The 24,396-nt window shown below is 38.0% G+C and overlaps 1 protein-coding gene across 7 annotated transcripts in view; it reads right to left on the reverse strand.

The window, feature by feature from the left end:
- Positions 1-635: 635 nt before the first annotated feature.
- mcf2l2 (MCF.2 cell line derived transforming sequence-like 2) overlaps positions 636-24,396 on the reverse strand; it is a 105,101-nt gene continuing 81,340 nt past the window's right edge. For 3 of the 7 annotated variants that reach the window (XM_087836830.1, XM_087836831.1, XM_087836832.1), the window contains exons 29-35: positions 24,151-24,249; positions 19,751-19,822; positions 19,175-19,285; positions 16,272-16,381; positions 14,018-14,133; positions 7,214-7,287; positions 636-5,312 (exon numbers count right to left, since the gene is read on the reverse strand). In XM_087836830.1, the coding sequence (XP_087692956.1) occupies positions 5,224-5,312; positions 7,214-7,287; positions 14,018-14,133; positions 16,272-16,381; positions 19,175-19,285; positions 19,751-19,822; positions 24,151-24,249 (671 nt within the window). In that variant the 3' untranslated portion in view covers positions 636-5,223. Of the gene's footprint in view, positions 5,313-7,213; positions 7,288-14,017; positions 14,134-16,271; positions 16,382-19,174; positions 19,286-19,750; positions 19,823-23,840; positions 23,872-24,150; positions 24,250-24,396 lie in introns of those variants that run through there. The other 4 variants (XM_087836834.1, XM_087836835.1, XM_087836836.1 and 1 more) reach the window with 4 other exon arrangements.

The following is a 24,396-nucleotide window of genomic DNA, read 5'->3' on the forward strand; positions in this document are numbered from 1 at the left end:
TTCTCTCTGTGCTCTTCTTTTCTCTCTTCTCATTCCCCCCAACCTTCCTGGCCATGGCAGATGGCTGTCCTCCCTGAGCCTTGATCTGTTGGAAGTTTCTGCCTCTTAAGTGGGAGTTTTGCCTCTAACTGCTTACTCATGAGGGAGATCTTTATGTAACTATATGTGACTTGAGATGACAATCGTTGGGATTTGGCACCAAATTAATAAATGAAATCAAATAAAGAAATAAAATGACTTGTTTACTCATTTTGATTGTGGGGTAAATGCAATCTGTGGACTTTTCAACACAATCTTTATTATTCCCAAGACAGATGCAAACAATGTATTTTGAGGCCATTCAGAAACAAAGCCACTTCTTTTATAGATTGGAACCTTCTGTTTGTGCTTACCAAAGTTGCTGTGTGTTACTTGATAGATTACATTAATTTACTGGGTGAAAATGGTTTCTTCAATGAATATGGGGGGGAGGGGGGGGGGGGGCATAAAACAAGAGATATTGAAGTAGAGATTGCTCTGTGAAATGTCAGCAGCAAAATTATCCTGTTTTATAAAAAGACTTTGTATATACTTTTCTTGCACATGTAGAAACATTTTTTTAGCAGAAGTAAAACAATCTAGGTGTTGAGCCTAAGTTAGGAATAATCGAATATATTTGAAATAAGAAATGAAACTGTGACAAAATTTACATTGTAAATGCATATTATCACAACAAAGCAATACAATATGTACATCAGATGACAGATACAATATACAGACTTGATACATTCTATAATATGCTTAAATGGCAGTACAAGAGAAATATTTTCATTGCAAAGATATATTTTAAACATAGCATGAACAAAATATACAGCATATTCAAGAGGACTGCATTTCTGTATAATCAGAATATCAATGCATATCAACTTCACTTTAGTTTTGCTTTCTCTTGCAAATACTAACCCATTTACAGTGTCGTCAAATCTGTCCATTCACTCTTCTAACCAGCAATCGGTCTATCCATGCCTCGCCCGTCACACAGCAGTCTGTCAAGCCAATTTTTCTCATCCATCCTTTGGAATTCTCATGTATCCATTCACTTATCATCCACCCATGAACCCTTCTGAGCATCTATCCATCCACTGCTCATCTTAAACTTCAAAGCTACTTACTTGTGGTTTGTAACAAGGTTCAATCTTATGTTCTAACATGTATTGTCTGAAGACTTTGTTGTTTGATATCTTTTGGTTTTCTTGTTTCCATTTCTAAGATTTACCATCTAAATGAAAATCGAATAAGTCGTTTTCCAGCCAGTTCTCATTCAGAGGATGTCAAATGATGCCATTTTGACAAAGACACTGGCAGTTCACACATACATTCAAAATTCCTTTGTTGTTGGTGCTACAATGATATAGATATATGGCAACTATGAGATGAATTTACTCTAAACTATTTACATATAATACATACTTACAAATACCATTTCACGTGTTTAACCACACTAGGTAACCATAATTTTCTTTTAAACGCATAGATTTCAGATAATGAAGAGGTATATTTAATCTAAACCACAACCTTTGTCAAACACAGTCAAGTCCTTAAATCAATATGTGCAAGTAAAATGAGAGTGTCAGTTATATTAAGCAGTATGTTAATCAGTACTTGATTCCACCTAGTGCGATCATTAAACCACACCCAAGAAAGAACTCCAACATTTATGCAAAAATCACCATGTAAGGTAATCTGCAAGGCATGTGAGGGGGCAGTTTCTCATAACTCCCAAAATATTGCTATTAAGCTACATTAAATCACGAACCTCATTATGCCCTTTAAACATTGTTTTCAAAAGTGTGTGTGAATGATGCACAGAGTGAGCAGGAAAGAGTTGAGTTGAAATACTGAGATGAACTGGACCAGGTTGCTAAGGGCAGCATGAGCATGGGCAGTGAGGTGTGAGTACACCCTTATGGCTTTGCATCTTTAACTTCCAGATGTGTTCTTTGTTTAGAAAAGGACCGTTATCTCTCAGTCTCAAATATCTTTATGGCTGATTCACAGAGGCATCAAACCAAGGGAGATGATGTACATGTGTGAAATGCCAGCAGCATTTGACAGAATGGCAGCGTTTGTGTTGCATTATCCTTGCTGTGATATAATATGCCATTTATCTGCAGCTACAGTTCTGCTTCCGCAGTGACTAGTCTATACAATTCATCCTAGCAGTAGAAATGCAATACAGTGTTGAAAAGCTTGTGAGGGAGCAATGGAGTACGGCAATACAGCAGTTATACATAAAATGGATCCCTCAAAATTATGCTAACACTGATGTTTGTTTACATTTGTCAAATGTGTCCGTGGCCCTCACCAAGTCCTATGTCCAGTCTACAGATCCAAAAAAACAACAACACCAAAAAAAAACATTATACACCTTATGAAACCTTAGAAAAAATGGTGCTGTTTACTAAAAATATTTTCCCTGAAAAAAGAAAAACAAACTTCCCTGACTTTTCCCACAACATAGTGAAGTTTACTTTGGGGGGGGGAAAGGGCACAAGTGCTATCTGTCAGAGAAATGCATTTCACCTACAAAACTGAAGGTGGGAACAAATGCTAACTTCTCAGCAGCAAAAACACGGTGTAAGCACTTTCAGCTGGACCTCAAACAACTCTCATGAATCCAATAAGATGTTGCAAAGCTGAACTATTGCTTGGATTCAGCAGAAAAACTAAATCCTTCAATAAATTCCAAGGTTGGAATATGATCAATTGGGTTTCTCGTTGAGTATGCTTCTACGAATTAGTTAAGGCAACACAAACACGGAGATAAAAGAATTCCTCAATAGGGAATCTGTGAGCGTAAATTAATACAATATTTGGAATGTTCTCAATTTAAAAATGAGCTTCCACAGTGGCATGAAGTCACCCTTGCAGAAACTCATATCTGGGATTAGATTGCTTAGAAAGCACATTTTCTAGCTATTGTACAGTGCATGCACACAAATCAGAAACTATGTATGAATACCATAAGTCCTGTCTTTAAATAGCAGCTGGCATGCAGGGAATCAAAGTGTGAAATGTTCTTAACAAGATTGGTAGTGAAAATCTCATTATGTAAAAATGAGTCTTACTTTATCTCGGTGGCATGCAGCTCAACACATCATAGAGATAATTCCATTTCCTTAAACATTAATGCTTCATCTCCATCAAAAGCCTTTTGACTTCTTCTGTGCGCTATTCATTGAAGCTATATAGAGCATAAAATGGAAAACATGATTGTTTTACTTCTCATGTATTTTCTGATAGAGAGTAATTAGCTATCATTAACTGATAAAGGAAATTCTTCTTGAATGACTTTTCCCCCCACATTTTGCACCCCTGATACAGCAGCAGACTTTGGAACTAAAACTGAACAAATGAATGCATTTTATATGAACAATGAGACAGATATGTGTAAATTAAATGGGTTTGCTTCTAGTGACATCCAGAGATAATTAATACCCAACTCTGCAGTTCTGCTGAGTTCTTTTAGTACTAAAGCCTTCTCTTTGCACTTAGATCTCACCACTCTCATCAACTTTGTTTTTGCATGGAGCAAAAAGCTGTTTTTAGACAGTTAATGATACACAATCTGCACAGTTCTTTACTTGTTACCAGAAGACAAATCGACTTCAAGTTTTCTTCCAGTTTCTGTCCCCGTATGACATAAAAATAAAGGCTATATTCATATGTTATTGCATTCAGCAAACCGATGTGTTCAGCCCTAGCTCTGGTTGTTTGGTGAGTAATTTCCAGCCATTTGGCAAATTACACACGTTGTTTGTGAGTCTAACAGACAGTGGGGAAGTTGAAACAATAGAGTTACTTCAGAAAGTATTCAGATCCATTCACTGACCTATTATTAAATAGGTTTAAATATACACAAGGAGTTTATATACACAGGGGGGGAAAAATCAGACTTTTCCTTATTAATTAAGCTGACCTCAGTGCCATTAAATATTGTAAAATGGAAAAACAAAGAAATAAAGAATAAAAAAACGAATCCAGCAATTCCTAAAGTTATAATTTCAGGCAAACTACATAACCGAGTGAGAACAGTCACTGATGGGAGAATCCGCCAAAAGATGAACCATATCAGCAACAATCTACATGGTTTGTGAACCTTTCCCACACACTCAGAAGTAGCTTGGTGTCTGGAAAATTTACTTAATGTCTAATGGTTGCGGAAACTTAACAAAGCAAACTTAAAAGTGACAAAGACGATTTTGTAATATTTGATTTTTAAGTTTCCACCCATCCGTTCTCTTCTGCTTATCCGTTTCAAGGTCGCAGGGGGGCTGGAGCCTATCCCAGCTGTTTTAGGACGGGAGGCAGGGTACACCCTGGACAGGTGGCCAATCTGCTGCAGGGCTAAAACATAGACACAGACAACCATTTGCATTCACATTCACATCTGCAACCACACCTAGGGGCAATTTAAGTTGTCAATCAACCTATCCTCACTAACTGCATGTCTTTGGACTGTGGGAGGAAGCTGGAGTATCCGGAGATAACCCACGCAAACACAGGGAAAACATGCAAAGGACACACATGATGGTGGTTGAGAACCTGTACGAGTGTGAAAACATAGGAGTAGTCAGAATAGTCTCTGAAGCAACTCTATACTTGATATAATTCGTGTGCATGCTCCACTAGGATAGAGAAAACCAAAGAAAACAACTTGCAATTAATTATATACATTCTGAACATGAAATGCTGAAACATTTGGGCATCAGAGTAAGAATCTGATCTTAAAGAGTTCTGCTTCAGTGCAGGGTAACAGCAAACCAGGCCGTCTTCCCAAAGCCTGCTTACAACCAGCACATGGAAATTGTCACTTTCCCTAAGGTTATCCAGGTCAGAAAAGGTTTTAAATTTCCAGGCATCCAGCATTCTCCACAGAAAGTAATGATTTAACTTTCAGTTCAGCATCCATGAAAGCTTCAGTTTCCCACAGAGAGATGCTGGCACTTCCTTGAATTAAAAACCTTATATGGCTTTCCTGCTGTGGCATTCAGGCAGGCTTTTTTTCTAAAAAACTACATTTGAAAAACAATAGCAGGCCATATTTGCAAATTCATTAATAAGAGCTACAAGTAGAAAACCTAGAATTGTCCAGCTTAGGAAATTACAGTTAAAAAAACCTACAGTTATAGTCATCAGCCATATTTGTAGTTAAATATAATGAACTATAGTGGTCATCCATGTTTATTTGCTGTCCTGAGACACATCTCCCCATGTACTGGCTTCATTTTCAGAGTCGGAGAGAGCTGCTGTACACAGATCACTGAAGATATCTGCAAAGACAAGAAAGCATCAAGTCAATGTTGATGCCGTTACAAAATGTAGCATTCAAAATTCAAACAGCACTTAAGAATGAGGATGCACAGCCCAGACTGCAGTTCCAATAAAAAAAGAACCCCCCCAAAAAATCAAGCATTAAAAAAGAAGACATAATAGAGCAATATTCAGACTCTGCAATAATATCAGCCAGTTCGTTGCATAGAAAATTATAGGGAAGGCAGATAAGGGCACTCAGTGCAGACAGGTGAAGAGAGCTTTTTGTAAATGGGCTCCACTTAACTAAAATGCTGAAGGTCAACTGCTAGAGCATGGAGGTGGGTCTGCCTTAAGTATGAAAAAACACAGAAACAAAGAGGAAAATGATAAAAAGGAGTAGAGGATGATGGTAAGTGACCTGACAGAAGAGGTAGTTCTTTTTAAGAGGGAACACCCCATAACAACACAAGCAAGGCCACAGCAAAAAAAAGAAGAAAAAAACACTTCAAGGACAAGCCTTCAAGTCGGCATGGGAGCGTCGAGATGGTAGGGAGATGGATTAAGGACAGAGAGGACAGCGATGAGGAAAGAATGAGAGAGGGGAAAATAGAAGGGTCTATCCTGTGGGAAAAGCATACACTTTGTCTATGATTGCCTGATCTCATCAACCCAGTATTAAGATTAACAATATGTGCTCAAAGTTAAAGATAGAAATATATTAAAGCTGTGTATAGAGTCCTTTCTATGTGGTTATAAAGTATGAGGAGCTCATAAGCATTTCCCCAAATATAAATTAACATTAAATATATTAATCACGTGTAGCTGGTGTGTTAATCATATTAATCACAAAACTCCTCACGCTACTTGCAGCACGCTAACGATTTACATGGATGTATCTGATAGTTAATGCCCAGAAAATGTTACTAATAGTCAGCTTAAAAATATGTTGGCAAGTATATGGAAACTATTTGAATGCATTTTAAGCAAATATAAATGATAAGATTTCTAGTAGTTTCTCCTTTGGCTTAATTTCTTTTCACAAATTAAAAACATCTTAGTCAAACAAAGCGTGTCACCACAAACCTCGTGAGCATGCCGTGAGAAATTTCTGTTTATTTGTCAAATGTAAATGGGATGGAAGCAAGAATAGATGTACAGGAAAGAAAATAATGTGTGCTGAGTGAATATAGATGATATCTGTGACAGAACCAGTGCTAGTTGTAACCAGCTGCTATAGTAGCTAGCTGATTAATTCTTCAAATTACAACTATACTGCGAGCATGACTAGCAGCAGGAGCCACTTTATGCAAAACTGCAACATGCTAATTCTAGTTGGGATGGCTCATGTTCACTTAGTTATGCTCCACCCAGAATCTGCCCAGGAGTAGCATAACTAGCCTCCCTCTATGGGGTCTTAGTCAAGTATACCTACTCTACACACCTGCCCGAAGTGGGAGAAATGACGAAGAGCTTGATTTAACTGCTCTAAAGAGTTGACGAGTTAAAGCACCTGGAAATAGTCTGCCATGCCCCAGGTAATTATTAATTTCATGGTATCAAAGTCTCAATCTAAACAACAGTTACCTAAAATTGACAATTCAGAAAAACAAGTGAAGTTTTATCTAACATCTATCAGAGAGACAGAGACACAGAGAGAGAGATGAATGTGCTTCAGTCAGTGGCATTTGCATTCAAGCCAAAACTCTTCCATCCCCCTCCACTTCATCCCTTTTCTCCTTCCTCTCCAACAGCAGGTGGACCACCCAGTTAATTTGGTGCAACTAACATCGGAGAGTGAGGAGAGGAGCAGATGAAGTGGGATTAATGGGTGGTATGGAGGGGGTGGTGAGTGAGTGTGTTACAGCAAAGCTGCCAGTGGTTAGTCAGAAGCTGCAGTGTTGTTACTGAATTGAGTGACCTCCTTCTGATGCTGTTTGCAGTATACTGGATGGGACCAACCCTGTCTTCTCTGTTAAAAGGTTCTTGACTAGCCTAGGACATGAAACACAATAGAGAGGAAGGTCTTCACTCAAACACAGGAGTAAGGTAATTACAACGATACTTTTTATTATAGGTCATTCATTTCCAGAAGCAAACTGCTGAACCAAAGGATGTTAAAAACAAAAATAATAACTTTACAGGAAAATAAGTCTGTGGACTAAAGCCACGAACCACATAAGTTAATCTGAAATTATCTGTTATGGGGAATTCTCAGTGAATCCTGATAATGCCTGTTCATATTAATGACCAAGTATGACAGCACAGAGGAACAAGAAGGTTTTAGCATAAACAAAATCATGACTAATGATGCTAGAACTTTATTTAATACAGATTTCAAAATGTCACCAATGTTTATTTCAGGCTCTGCCAGGAAGTTATTTGAAATATTATATTAATGTCAAAAACTGTAAATGAAATACCTGTAAAGCAGCAAGCATACAATTCTGCTCAGCTTGTGAAAGGTCACAGCCCCTTTCAGAAGCATTTTTGTTATTTTTGTGTTCCTTTTAATCCACATGTGTAGCTAGTGTGCCGATCAAAAGAGAGACACAGAGAGACACCTGATGATTTTGCATTCATTACTTATTTTTAAAGAATAAGTTATAATATACATAGTATTATATATTTGCAGTGAAGCACAAGAGTTCAAGTATACAGTAGCTTCAGCATAACACACAGCCCTTGGTGCATATTATTTCACTTATTAAATAAAAACGAATTTAAGCCATAATTATAAAAACGATAGCACAGTAATGAACACAAATACAATCACTGCGACAGCCGTGTCATTCCACTTCTGCAGTCACAGCTGAAACTACAGACTTTCTCAGCAGCAGTCAGTAAGAGATCGTGTTTTCGTTCTAGATGCGGTGGTACAGGGCAGCCACAGACGAGGGTGCACTGATTCTTGCAGCTGTCACAACCAGTGGCGGCCTACTAAATAATACATGCTTCTGTATAATCATACAGCTCAGTCTCTCTCTGTGAGTCAGAAGAAATGCAAATGTTATTGAGAGGTAATGCAAAAAAAAAAAAAAAAAAATCCCACTGTGACCTTTTGGTAGCTCCATACAATTCAAAGGAAAATAATCTCCCTATATATAAGAAGAATGATATCGAAACTAAATAAATGAATTATTGCATGGGTTACGCTGACCTTTTTCTGAATTTATAGTCATTTACTGAGGTTTTGGTAGCTGCTACACAAACTAAAAACAAAAAGTGAAAGAGGCCTTTTAGGGGAAGAAATCCTGTAAAATTAACATTAAATGTATTTATTTTTCACCGTTTACTGTTTGGGTCCTCAGTAAACTACTACTAGCTAACCAAGCGTTTTTATAAAGTTAGCTAAAAAAAATAAATAAAAAAATAACACACCCCTTTTATCATGACTTGCACTGCTACTAATCCCAGATATCAGAACCTTAGTAACTTTTACCAAAGGCTTATTTTTGCATGATGTAAGTGAAATTATGTAGCAATTATCTTTTAAATGCCCCTGCAGGCACGTTGTGCAGGACTTCTTTTCAAGTAGAAAAACTATTTCGACCTCTTCAGGAAAGATATACAGGGTGTGCCGACTGGGATGCTGTTAGTGCACAGGAAAGTTAGAAGAGTATTATGAATGAGTAACATCAAGCATTAATATGTCTGTGGTGCACATAAATATGAAGGATAACAGCATTTCCCCCAGACATTATTTGTGCTTGCATTGATTCAGCAATCAGCACTGCCAAACTGCAATGAAATGTATCAGTCAGGGAACAAAACTGACTCATGTGCTGCAGCGTAGTGTTTGCTGATGTTTTTCATGGCCACAAGCAGGGTTCACATTGTTAAACATCTACAAATCTTTTGATTTATTTAGTGTTGAAGGTGGCAAGGTAGGAACTTTACAGTAAGTAGCGTCTTAACATAAAAAAAAAATGCAATTTACTGCTGTTTGATGGTGATCAGGACTCTTTCTGAGCTTTCATTGATGAGCTTTGTGGCTGGCCTGAAAATTGTTGTGAGTCATTACCCTCCTGTCTTTCCTCACACCAAATTCTGTCATCCTATTAAAAAAAAAAAATTAGATAATAATTGAAGCTGCTACTGTGTCAGCCTTGCAAAAAACATGTGCCTCCCTCAAATTACAGACAGTAGTTGAAATATGAGCATTAGTGTTATTAGCATTCTTCAGAATGCTAAAACAAAGACTGGAAAACAGCATAAATCACAGGGCTGTTGCAATAATAAGTAATAAACAATAAATGAAAACTGAAGGGTATGCCCGCCTTACTAACCTGTGCAATCAATAATGACTCAAGCACAAATGCACAAACATCAGCATATATTTACATATATATTTATTTATATTTTTATACTATATTTACTTATTAGAAATTGTCTTCTTTTTAATTTTTTGTTCATAGAATGAAAGTTTAAGATGGTTAGGTTGCTTTCTTTGCACTGAATGGTACGATATATAATTTCATTGTATTTTTAGTATAATTACAATAAAGATTTAGATTTTATGTGAAGACTACCGTTGTTGATCAGTTGCATTAAAAAGATCCAGCACTAGTCATTAGCAACACTGCCAGGCCACCAGGTTATGCTTATGTGGTTTATATTAAAAAATCATCTCTTCACCTACTGTTTCCAAGGTATCCTATTTGCTCCTATGAAATGACAACCTGTGCAAGGAAACTATGTTTATCTTTGCACTGGCTTTCTGCCTGCAGGAAAACTGAGTCATTGGGCCAAATATTGAAAAAACCAAGACAGATCGATAATAACTTTCATTTTATAAACACTGAAATGAACGTGATGGTCACACAGTTTACAAGGCAGAAAGATGACTGTTGTGCATTCAATGCATCCCACTACTATCATCACCTGAGCCAAAACATGCATTACTGTCAGTGGAGACAGGAGATCTGTTTAAGACACGAGCCTAAAATCTATTTTCTTTCTTTTTAAGGTTACAAGTCCTGTGAGCTTTTTTAAAGTTATTATCTGACACATAACATAGCTTACTATATAGTTAGTCATATTAACAGACCATACTAGAAATCTGAAATATGTATATTACTTATGGTATATTTACCATAATTTTGCAAATAAATTATGATTAGGTGAACCAGGTAAAGCCTTAATGAATGTTTTTAAAAAGAATATGTGCACACTGAAGGTGTAATCTGACATGAATGGCAATCCTTAGGCTAGTATGACAACAGACTTTAATTCCATCTGGAATTATGGTGCCAATGGCTTTCACTGGATGGGCAGTTCTGAAGACTTGACAGTGGATGTAGGGAAGCTGTTTCTTGATTCTTCTCTTTCACATTAGAGTGAAGTACATCTCTGTTTATTCCTCTCATATGTAAATTAGTGTTGACAGGGTGTGGCTGGGCGTGCTGTCTAGCCTTTAGACAAATATACCACACAAACCCACAGGAACACTGTGTGTGGTGCAGACGTGAAGTGAAAGCCTAAATCTGGAAAGGTGCAAGGCACTCATGGGGGGGTGGGGTGGTATGTTAGTAAGCATGTTACTGCTTCTGTTGGAAAAACTGACTTTAGCAGTGCATACACAATCATAACAACACAAATGCACAGTGGTCGATCTAAATACACAAAAAAGCGTGCAGCAGGTAAACAAAGACATACACAAATGAATGGACATATATTAGCATACAGGACACATCGAGTTTTATATGACACTGCAGTAGTCCTTTTTGTGCCAGTTGTGTTCTATATGGCAGCAATAGAACCAATGAAAAGAGAAAACTTATGAATTCTTCATGTTCCTCAAGCGTAGAGCAGAGATGAGAATGAGTGACTGAGACCTTTTAGCGGCAAAAATCCATAGATGGAGTCGACAGGAGACTGTTTTAAGGGCTGAAATATTCATGAGGTGATGAAAAATGAGCATATTTAAAGCAAGTTGAGCTTTTATCTCGTAGACTATTAATCACTTTCTAATGCAGAGGAGCTTGCATGAGCTCAAAACATTCTTTCAGCTCACTTTCTAGAGGCTGCTCATCCAAGCAGGCAGTAGCTGCTGCTTCCTTGTCAGGTCAAAAGCAAAGATGGTGTTGGTGAGGTGAATCAAACAGTGATTTATTATTAATCTGAAGCCATTGTTTTCTGCAACCTTCCTTGATTTAGCAACAGTCACACGTTTTGTTGTGTTCCTACTGCTTCATCAGGATAAAGCTACAGTCAATGAAATTTTAATTCCTTATGAGTCGTTCTCAGCCTTTAATCCTTGTGAAGATAGAACAGGGCAGCAAAGAAGCATCCCGTTGCACAAGTCTCTCTTGAGCTTGTTTGATTAATGTGGTTGAATTGAAGGTAGTTTTAAACAGGGAAGCCATGGTGTGGGTAATGATTACAGATAGCAGTGGAACTGCAAAATTCTTATGCAAAAATACACAAGATCAACAATAACAATAATTCAATGTCATACACTCAAACACATGGGCTATGCAAGGGAATATTGCCTTTCTGAAAGGTTTATTTTCTTTTTTCCTTGGCATTTTGTCAGTAAGGATAGATTCAGCTTATCTGATTCTGCTCTTTTTCCCTCTTTCAAATGCTATCAGCCCATAAAGTGGCCGCTGCCTGTTGTCACTCCCATGGTGATGGTAGTAGGACTCATCCACTATGTTGTAGGCTGAGTAGACTGCTATTACCTTACTGCTGCAAAGACATAATGAAACCTGGTAGGCTCAGTGTTAATCAAAGCAACCATAGCCCAACTTCAAGCCATAAAAGTACCCAAGTTCATGGGTTATTTTACAAAAGACTCCCACTGCGCAGAACAGCTTTTGCACCAGGCTGTTAACAGCTTTTTTTCCATTTTCTTTAACACTTACTGGTCTTTGTGCTGATGCTTTCTGAACAGACAAAAGACAAACAATGATGAGGGTGACACAAAGACTCACTGTCAGAAATGATTGGTAATTTCATAATTACAATTAACAAAATAGCTCCATAGAAATCCGTTGGTACAAAAACTATTTCAATCAAGCACATGATTTTGGTGTCAGATATGCATGAATAAAAGGACACAGAATGGTTCCATTTTTAAAGAACTGATAGCTGGATGATTAGTGCAGGCTAAATAGCAATGAGGCAAACAATACATTTCTGGAGAAACATTGATACCTCTACTGTATGACCTATTGTGCTATCCCAGAAAATACCTTTGAAGTCTACATTATACTGTATATACTATGTCCACAAGTCCACCTAACTGTGCTCATGTCCAAACGACCTAAATTTAATCATCAGACAACAAGTGTGAGGGTCTGTGCAGGCAGTCTGCCTGTCTGGCTTTTTTGTGACTGCACTGACTTTTCTACTGAGAATTTAAATTACAATGCACAAACTATGCCTGCGCCCCAGGCACTGGAGTTCAAATGGACTTCAAGAAAATATACAAAGAATGGCTGCTGGGCCATCAGGTCTTCTGTCTGTGTTGAAAACAGAGTATAAACTAAGCTTCTAGCGACTGGAGGTGGTTAATAAGGGTGCTGGGGAATGTCATGGTGTCCGTGACTCAGGTACTAACTTTTAAAAGCTAAGGCCTGAACCTTTTTGAAACCAACAGTCCACCTCTGCTGAAACTGGTTGAAAATGTAGTTTCTCAAAAGTTGGTTAAACAACCAAATTAGAGGCTCTAAGCAACAAGGGATGGACATCTGGTCTTTATTCTAAGGTGTCCAAGTGTGAGTTTTGGGGGTATGGCATGTCTTTATGAGCTAAGGTGTTGTAGCTCAACGTGCAGTCTTTTTTGTGTGTGAACAAAAGGTTTCAATAACTGGCCTTTAAAAATAAAAAAACCCTGCCCTATTTAAATTTGGCCCCTTCAATGTCATGAAGGAGGCCACATTTGGATCTATATAAGGGATTTGATTCTTTGCACTGGCCAAGTTCCACTCTGTGGTTTTACTGCAATCCTCAAACATACGCAGTAACACAATGTTAACTTTTCTTACAAACTTGCATGAATTTTGTGTGGAGGCTCATTACTGGTAATGAGAACTGGGTCTCCAGTTACAACTGAGGTTTCAATGGAAGAGTCCACAGTTTCCAAGCCCTGAGGCAGTGCTTCGGGTGAGGACGGAGAGCAGGCAGCGCTCATTATTTTTGCGACATTCACTGGATTGTGCACCATGAATTAATCTTTCAGGTTGAGGCTGTCAACATGGACTTCTACTGTACCCTCATAACGCTTGAGGGAGAAACTGACCAGAACACTGGTGCTTGCCAGAGTGTGATAGTGAGCTGGCACAGTATATTCTGAAAGGTTTTCCAGTCACATCAACACAATCTTTGCTTGCCACCTGCTGAGAGACTCATTCCCAGAACTTTTTGATCACACCTCATAAATTACCTGAAAATTTGTTGCCACACAATTATGCAAAATACTGCTTTCAACACTTTTTGTATATCACTGTTTAGGTCTCTCAGTAATAAAATATTTAAATATTCTCCAAGCAATTTCTTTTTTTTTTTTCGCAACATGAATGCCCTAAAGGTATATGCTGTAAAATTCCCTGTAATGTTTGCTCAGTTTTATTTAGGAATACAATATCTTAAAAACAGAAATTTAAAAACTTGAAGGGAGGGCTGTGTGGAGGGTATACAGCAGCCAATCAATGGATGGCAGGTGGGGGGTGGGGCATTCTAAATAATCCTGTGGTTCAGCCAACAAACAAAAACCTACCAGTTTCCATTCTTTGCTTCCTCCACAAACTGGACGAGGTCACCTGTCTCCAGAGAGAGGTCTTGCGGATCACGAGACTCGTATGTTAGCTGTACTCGGAAACGGCTGCTGTCACCCTGCAGAAAGAAATGGTTTTCAAATTCAACATTTAGCCAATCCCAAGACTTTAAGCTACTGCTTAAAGTTCTTCTACTGTACTATGGTACTGTTCTACTTTAGCCAGTCATTCTGGAAATTCACAAAGCATTACACGAACTGCTGAGTAATAAACAATACCCTACAAATTGAAACAAAGACAGCAGATAAAAGCATTTAAATTTACCAATGACAAGACATTGGACTTCATTTATTTTGCTATTCTTGTAGTATTAGATAGTAATAAATAAGTTAATGATTATAAGATTTATAGGGTCTTTAGGTACATGCACACCACAGGGATTGAATGTCCCAATTTTTTCTTTGTCTTATCTGAGTTGCATCCACATGTGGGATTATTTAGTAGTGAACACAATTTAAATTGTGATTGACTGCATGATGCAAACATACTCTCCACTTTGTCAAGTACATCTGTTTAACTGCTTGTTAATATACCAATCACATGGCAGCAACCCAAAACAAGATCAACATGATGTGATCTGACCAAGTGTCAGAATGGGAAAGAAAGGTGATTTAGGCGGCTTTGAATGTGGCATGGTTGTTAACGGGCTGGTCTTAGTATTTCAGAAACTGCTGATCTAGTGGGATTTTAATCACACAACTTCCTCTAGGGTTTACAGAGAATGGTCTGAAAAAGAGAGAAATATCCAGTTAGCAGCAGTTCTCTGGGTGAAAATGCCTTGTTAATGTCAGAGGTCAAAGGAGAATGCTCCGACTGCTTTAAGCTGATAAGAAAGCAACAGTGTGTTAGGTAACTATTACAACCAAGGTATGAAAAGAGCTTGTTTGAATACACAACACACTGAACTTCGAAATACATGAGCTACAGCAACAGAAAACCACTACTGTCAACTAAAGGCAGGAAACTGACACTACAATTTACACAGGCAATTTACAAATGGACAACAGAAGATCTGAAAAACACCAAATCTGAGTAGTCTTGATTTTGTGCTACAGCATTTAGCTGGCAGGACCTGAGCAGAAAGATCCATGCTTTAGACATTATGGTTCCATGTATCAACAGTTTAGGCTGGTGGTTGTGGTGTAATGGAATGAGGGCTGATTTCTTGGCACATTTTGGGCCCCATTATTACCTGCTGAGAATCATCATTTAAGTGCAACGGCCCACTTGAGTACTGTTGCTGATCTTGTCCATCCCTTTATGACCACAGTTTACCCATCATCTGATGGCTGTTTCCAGCGGGATAACACACCACGTCATAAAAGCTCAGATCATCTCAAAGTGGTTTGTTGAAGCTGACAATGAGTTCACTGTACTCAAATGGCCTCCACATTTACCAAATCTCAATCTAGCAGATCACATTTGGGATATGATGGAACGGGAGATTCACATCATGGACATGCACCTGACAAATGTGCAGCAACTGTGAAGTACTGACGGGAAAATGTAGTCCATCCTACATCTAGCTAAGTACCTAATAAAGTGTCTTACAAATGTATGTTCTACGCTGCTACATTCCCTGCATCACTAACGTGCTCAGTCCTCGTGTCGATAGTGTGCACGTGCGTGTACGTCACACAGATTATAATGGATGTGGAAATGCTGCCATATTCGGCAGACATGTGCAGTTAAAATCCTACCCCTTTTTCATCTTTCCCTCATTTCCTAAATGTCAAGTGGTCAGTGCCTGCTGCTAACAAGAAGGGAGAACATGGGAAATAATTAAGCTGTGGAGGGGTCCTCCTTTAGGGGGATTGAAATGAGATTTAGTGAAAAAGAAGAGAAAATGAAGAATAGGTGAAGAGGCAATGAGAGATGAGTGTATAGCAGTTGGGGGATGGTTCGTGATCATAAAATGTCATGATTTATCTGACAGCTGACATGATTCAGCTGGAGTCGAATGAGTGCAGTTGAGTTACGTTCCTCACTCGGGCAAAAGTTTAATAATGCTAATTGTTGCTGAAATTGTCACACCTGGTTTCATTTCTGGACAAAATCATTTGCAACATTCTGTTTTACTAAGTTTCACTCTTAAATAAAGTTTCAAAATGATCCAGTGATGTAGCAAATCATATCTGAGCTTCACTTCTTTACATTTTTTAGCTGATGTGGGCAGCAGACTTAAGTGTTGCCTACATTTTTATTGTTGCCTTCCTCGTCTGAAGAGTTGGAGGATTCCTCTGCGCTGGAGGGAATCGTCTCAAAGTCCTCTGTGTCCATGGAAAGAAGACGCCGCTGGGCCCAGCCTGAGGGGAATCAATACACATGATTTACCATTAAAAATGTACTCACAAACAAGGGGGGGGGGCATTAATATGCATCTTGGCAGGTGATGACGCTTCGGGAAAGTAATGTTGCTGTGCAGTCACATAATTGGTTACATCATCGTGAAAACTTGATGATTCTGTTTCCAGGAATTCAACCTCAAGCCAAATTTCTCACATTCAGGATGACTGCAATCCCCGTACGAGTCGCAGCCTGCACAAGGGAGGCTGTCACTACCCATACTTCTCACGCTAATAACGACTTTAGCATATGACTGAAGCAGCACATACAGCACATGCATATATTAAAATAAGTCTAATATTTATGGTATCAGTGTAAAAAGATTACACTGCTTATCCAGACATCACTCTTGCCTCAGGGAAGAATTGAACTCACAACCTTTTTGAGTACTGGTGCAGTTTACTGATCTATCAGCACACTGTTGAACGGCAGCAAAAAAGTAAGAAGTTTTCACTAACAACATGGGAAATATTTGAACATTTTTTCCTACAATGGCAGAAAAAAGAAAGAAACACAAGAAAAAACAAACAACAACAAAAACACAGTGCTTATCCCAGCATCAGTTGAAGACAGTGCACAGTGGGTCCAAACACTCACTCTCACACGCCTGGGTTTTGAATTCCAAAACTGCTTCACAAGTTATAATAGTGCAAGGAGCCGTGAGAGCTTGCCAATTGTAAAGCATCATTCTTCAACTTTACAATTTGTTGAAGTAAAGTGGTTTGTAAAAAATAAAGAATAAAGCTCTTAAGATGTGATTTTGGTTGTTACATCACCGCAGATCTATTGTGAGTCGCCGCTGGTGTTGCGCTCTCTCTACATCCTGTTTCGGGTACTGCATCTGCTCCTGTGGAGCCAGTGTCCTGTGCACAGCTGAGTGCACTCAGTCAATCAGCCACAGAGGTGTTTAGACCGGGGGAGAAGAGACGGCCAGGCCAAAGAGCCTTTTGCTTTGACAGCAATTGAGCAGTGTGGTTCTGAAAGCGGCTGCTTACTCCTTTCGGTAAAGTTTTTTTTTTAATCAGCTTTTTATCAACTTTTTCAGCCCTTTTCTTTAATCAGGTTAAGTTTCGTTGCAGTTTTCTTTTTGTTCATGATAAAAATACTGCCCTAGGCTTTTACTAATTATTGATCTATTTAAAAAAAAAATATATATAAAACTTTTGGAATTATATATTAAATTTGTGCTTTTATAACAAAAACTAAGGAAGATTTGAATGTTTCAAGTCTGTCACCACCAGCATCAGGTATTTTCCATTCAACCTAACACCATCACAACACCCCACCAAAGGCAATAGTGATAATCAGACCCAACTTTGATAAAAGTGTCTGTTTTCTTCATGGTTTAGGTGGAGTGAGCAGGTTCTTCCACTGGATTTACAAGCACATCTACTTTCTGTCTTCATTTTACGGTTGCTGAGGTTTGAAATTCATCTCAAGAAAGGGCTGCTTGAAAACCAACTTTCTTATTTGTAAATTCAATTCAATTTTATTCATATCGCGCCGAATCACAACAGCTTATTTGTGCTTGATGAATTCTGACAGAATGCTGAGTTTAGCGAGTCCCCAAAATTCAAAAAGGAAAAAACAAAAACAACGAAAAACACAATAAGGAACGCACAAAAAACAAAATGAAATGAAAACAAAAGCATCCATTTATATTCACAGTGATTATGGGAAACGTCATTTCTTCTGTATGGCAAATTGGCTAAATATGGCTAAACGCTGCAAAATCTCCCCTTTTTTGAGAAATGATGTAGCTACGTTGTCCAGTCAGTCTTTCTTCACAGCTGTATAACTTATGGACAAAAAGCCAGAGTCAGCATATGTGATCCTCCTTTCTTTCTTTTTATTTAATCTCTGAAGGCATAAAATAGTCATCAAAATGTGGTCACAAGCCTCTTTTCTTCTCATTTTTATATGGCCTACAATAATTCTGCATAATTTTGAGCAGTTTCAAATTCTTTTGTGATCTATAACAACCACTTGTTTGTTACACTCATATCAAACATTCGGTATGTTTTAAAGTCTGTGGTTTTCCATCATCTTATCACTACTAGTTTAGTATCTGGCTTCAACATCAGATCCCATCTATATATCGTCATTCAACAGTTATTTTTAGCCTTGGAGCCGATGTGGTCGCATGCACAGATTTTCTGTCTGAAAGGCTTCAAAGTTAAAATTTGAAGGTTAACTGTGATTTAACAATATATCTTTGGCACATGTTTTCTTATCTGCCTCTAAATGGGTCTCTGTTCCTGCTTAGGAAACAGCAATAGGTGCTGTTATCATGTTGTTTTTGATTATTTAGAGGTTTATGTTTAAGAGAAGCTGGAGAGGAGATTACACAAGGCCGAGCATGTGCACAGGAAGACAGAAGAAATTAATCATGTTAAATTATTAACATCGTAAAAATGTTCCTCTGATGGGTTTATGAAAGGTTTTTACCACTTCCCTCAAACCAGTTGACATTTGAATTTTCTTTCTTAAATTTGTTTAAGCTTTATTTAACAAGGGAGTAGATTTAAAAACTCTCAAAGAAAGGACACTTGGACTGGTCAGTAGTTTGAAGCCATTTGACAGACGTAGCCTCTGTTTATGTTTTTAAAGAAGAAAGTCAATGTGATGCAAAAGGAGGACAACTAAAAAACAAAACAAAAAACTAAATATACTTTCACATAAAACTGAAATCAACTCCACAGGATGATAGTCTCTCAAGTGACTGGAGGAGATGAATCCTCCCCTGTAGTTACCTGGTTGGGAAGTGGATCTAGGGACAGCTGAGGTGCCACCAGGACCAGCAGAAGTGCTGCTAGTCATACTCTGACGTTTCCTGACTGCTGCCATAGCGCCGCGCAATGTATCTGGAGGGAAGCCAACTGCTTTATACCAATTTTGTCATCACAACCGTTAAACTGCACCACAAAAACCCAAAACCTGTATTTAAAAAGCACAATTTCTAAAAGTTGCACAATTACATCCAGTCAGTGTGCTGTCTAATAAGAAAACCATGCAACTGTATCCATGCAGAATCAATGAGAGAGAAAAAATAAACAAGCAACAGAAAACACCAAACACCTACCAGGGAAAATCTGTGATCAAAACACACAAAAGCTACACACACACACACACACACACACACACACACACACACACACACACACAAATGATACCAATTTCATTTGATGCTCATGCACTGAGAAACAGAACATCACAAACCACCTACAAGTCACCAAAGCACGCACGAAATTGAACTACAAAAGGTGAAACACATCATCCAGAAATAAAGAAGCACAGTCGATCAAGAAATAACATCTTTCTCCTTGTACCTTCATAACCAAATGGAGTGGGATCACTCTTTATTTCATGCCTTTTGCTCTTTATGCTAGCAGAGAGGGGACCTGGGCAGAGGAAATAACATGCAACAAGAGAATTAATGAGAAACCAGCATATTAGAAAGATGGTTGCATTATCCCAAATCACCTTTCATCAACCTTTTAAAGTCCCTTTTAGACATTAGAAAGCTGTAATATTATTTTCTGTTAAAAAGCATTTTGTCATTTAGACATAGGCCTTAAGTGGGCTGAATTGTCTTAAGACCATTATGACTTTAATTTTTTTTTTAAAAGAGTCATATTTTCCATGCAGTAATAAGCACCTGGATACAGAGTTTCTAAAGATGAGAGCAATTAGTTGACAAAAAAATTATTTTTCCATCTGTTCAGCTATTTTTTTTAAATTTATTTTTGCTGGAGAATGAATGAAATGGATGCTTTTCTTCAGGGTTTAATTCATGACCATCAGCATAATTAGACAGAATATAGAACTGATGCTGCAGCTGCTTCATACAGCCTGAGAATGCAGGCTACATGGTTACCAGTAGCTTCTGACTCTTATGTAATCTCTCATATGTTGTAACTAAAGTATTTGCTGAATCTTTAATGCAAACATTATTTTTATGTTTGAATTGTTTTTTTTATCTTTTGTGAGAAATATTTGACCTTTGACCACAAAACATCTATAATTATTATCATTGAAAAACAAATCTGCACATACAAAATCAAAACTGAAAATGTGTTTTGATTGACGTACTATAAAGCTCCACATGTAATATTATAATGTGCCTGGTATCATATTTGATACGTGACTTTCTGCAACCATAATGTATGCAGATGGAAACATGTCTTCTACCCACTGGTGATAATTTGTGCACTGCAGGGAGTAAGCTGGCTTTGAATCCCCCTGACGTGTATGCCTATCCCTAGTTTTTACCAGTAATAGACACAATCAATCATACAATACATACTTTATGTGACTTGGACTTAATGATTAAGAGTTCTACAACTTTTTTAGATAAAAACTATATCAAGTAGTTACTGATACAGTACTGTGCAAGAACTCTCTCTCTGAAGTCTCTTAAGCAAGCTTTCTTCTCCTGTTGACTGTTTTGTTCCATTCTCTGTCAATATGATCCAACAATTGTTTTTCCAGTTTGTACAGCGCTTTGGTCAACGTGTGTTGTTTTTAAATGTGCTTATAGATAAACTGACTTGACTTGAATGACAATGTTGCTTCAACAATGTTGAGTTAGAGTTCTGGGGAGTCATAGACCACGACTGATCGTGTTCTACTGCATGTTCCAGACATTTCTTCTACTACACTGTCAGTGTGTTAGGGATCATTGTGATGCTAAAAAATTAATCACACAACTTCCAGGCGGTTACACAGTGGATCAAAATCTGACAGTACTTTTACATATTCATAATTTAATTAATTTTGACAAAATCCCCAAGACCAGTGGCTGAAATGTAGCTCCAAACCACCTCTCTTCTGATCTTTGATAAACATATCGACAGCTTATATTTGAAAATTGAATGAATCCCTCCATCAGACCTATTACCTCCGATTTTTAGTTAAATTTTTGTAAAATTTTGGCGTACTTCTGCCTTTTTCCCCTGTCTCCCTTCCTAAAAAATGGCTTCTTCACATCCACCCTTCTACTGAGACTATTTCTACTGACAGTTCTTTGAACATTCGATGTATCAACTGAACGGCCAGATGTTTACCTCCTATTTCTTAATGACATGACTTAAATACCTTATTAGGTTTTTCACTTTATCTTCTCTACTTCCTGTTTCCTCAAGTGTGTTGAGGACTCTCTGCTCAGGAAGCCCACATACGCCACATGTTTGGCTAATATCTCTTTGGGAATCATGCTGTTGAAATACTATTTCATGCCTGTCACACTGTGTTATCTTTTGCATTTTTCATAGATTCAAATTAAGAAATGGGAACAAATGATGTGTTTTTGTGAAAGGCTGCTTGTAAGAAAATGCCCAAAGATACAATTTAAAGTTGCTTCTTTGCTAAGTTGTGTGTTATGCATAGACACAACGCTGGCTCATCCCTTCAACTGGGTGTCTTTTTTTATTCTTGAATGATTCATATGTCAGTGTTAAGCAGCTTTAAAAAGTCCCAAAATATTCCTCTGACACCAGTCAGAGACAGGGACTGAAAATGACTGAAAAACCATCCAAAGAAACTTTGAGGGACCTTAAGAAGGGCCGAAGAACTATTATAAGACAACTTTTAAAAAATAAAAATAAAACCTGGCTCCTTAGAAGCAAAACATAAAGACATGATGTTGAAACACAGCATGGTAATACTAACATCTGTGTAAAAACACTGCCTCAACACCACATTTATTTATTTATTTATTTTTTGCTTCCATGTCAGATATTTATCACACCAGAAAAAAGCACAAGTGTTATGAACTACATTAATGATAGCACTGGTCTGTCCAGTGAAGACGTAACAGTGCAGAGCCGTAAAAATAATGTCTCTAAATGGAATTCAGTCTTCATTCATTTCCATTTTTACACCTGTTCTCCTGCCTGTATTCCATGGAAATCACACGTCTATCTTACGGAAATGTTTTAGGTGCTATGAGGGAGTGATGAACAAAATACAGCCCATATGTTCAATTACATATAATTCACATTTCTCAGTTTTAAATATAAAGCTGTATGCAATTAAAATTACATGGTAGTGCTACAAATTTTCATATCTGTTTCAACAATATCAAGCAATATAGAGTGATATTGTTCCTTGCTTAGCACACAGTGTGGATTAGAATTAAAAATACAGGCCGAAAAGCAACAGCCACGCTCAGACCTCCGCTGAGCACTGTGGCCTGCAGTGCTCTGATCGGTCAGTCTCAGCTGCATGAGGGATAATAAAAGAAATGCAATAAAAAGAGGACAGTGAGACTGGATGGAAATAGTTTTTTTTTAAAGTTCAATTTGAATTCTTTTCCTGCCTCTGCCTCCTTGAAAATCAGTGTCTCATCTGTATTCGTAAGAGAAATTGCACTTCTATTGCCACTTTTAATGTCACCCTGCGTTCCAAATGTCACCTTATCAAAATTCTTATTTCATTACAGTTGCTTAAAAAAAGTATCTGTACTGAATGCCTGCCCACCTCTCGTCCATCTCTTCTTTCTCTCATTGTGTTTTTAGCAATTCTCTATCAGACACGCTGCAAATCTCAAGAGATGAGAATATGGTGAAGTTGCTGACCAGCTAATTTGCTATTTAGCCAGCAAACTGATACTAGGAGTGCATTTGTCTCCCAGGGGATGTGCATATGAAAGCTAATTTGGCAAGCTAATGCGCATAATGTATCCATGCTTGTAGCTAACAGAGAAACGTGAGCAAGAAATCTAAAGTGAGTTGTAGATTCAGGTCTGTATGTTGCTGTAGGTCAGAATCACTGTAAGCTTACAGGAGTGATACATATACACGTACTGATCAAACTCATATGTTGCTCTGTATTAGAAATGATTTACTGTTAGCAAAGACACGCAAAGAAACTCAGTTTAGCACTCTGTAAATCACACAAAAGACTGGATGTTTAGGCTCTCTCAGATATAATGAGAGGTAAGCTCTATCCCACCTTTCTCCATAGGTGAAATTATGGGTTAATGTTTAAAACACATCTTTAATTATATTTCCTATTTTAGCTGAGTAAACAAAACCCCAAAACAAATTGGCAGGTGTGTGGCAATGCACTATAACCTAGTCATCTGTTTAAAATACAATGAAAAACATTAAAATAACCTCGACACGAAACAAATTTGTCACGGTTTTGATTCACTTGAATTCTCATTGTACAGAAAAGTGGACCCTGGCTCTTTCTTACAATTCCTCTTGGGCAGCTCTTGGCAAGAGGGCTGAAAAACCACTGACTTTTATCAGGAAGAAAACCTCCATCAGAGTCACACTCAGACAGGGTGCCCATCTGCCTCGACTGGTTGGAGGAAAAGAAGTGTGGAGAGAAAATCTCTGCTGAAATCTGTGAAAACATTCAGTTCTCCAAACCTCTCCCTGCATCTGTATTTTGGAGAATAGGTTTGGTACGGTGGACCAAAAAAATCAAATCAAATCAAAATCTGGCAATAAAGAAAACAAACAACCGCCATTGTAATGATATTAAAAATGCAAAATGTTCAATTCTTCCTTTTTGATCCAGCCCACAAAACATGTAATTTCTTTTCACTTTAAAATATGTACGATATAGCAATGCATCCTTTTTGTTTGACACTTCACAGCTACTCGCTGTAATAATTAGAATTCAACCTATTGAGATGCACATCAGTAACAACACAGCCAATGTGATCAAAATAAGAAAAAGGCTGTAAAGAGCAGGAAGGAACTACAAAGGCTGGTACCTTTTGTGCGCCGTGTAGCGAAGGAGGAGGAGGAAGAGGAAGCGAGAGAAGAAGTGAGAGAGAAGCGGCGGGGGACCTCAGCCTCTTTAGCAGCAGGTTCTAAAGCCGGAAAGGGGTCAGGAGGAAAAGAAGAAAGGAAAAAGCACGGGGAGAGAAAGCTTTAGTAACGGGATTTAAAAAGAGGCGAAATGACAAGGAAGAGGAGGATGGACAGCGACTTTGGTCATTAAATAGAATGCAAATCAA

This window comes from Neolamprologus brichardi, chromosome 23 (genome assembly GCF_056152115.1).
Source record: "Neolamprologus brichardi isolate AB-2024 chromosome 23, ASM5615211v1, whole genome shotgun sequence".
Classification (NCBI taxonomy): Eukaryota; Metazoa; Chordata; class Actinopteri; order Cichliformes; family Cichlidae; genus Neolamprologus; species Neolamprologus brichardi.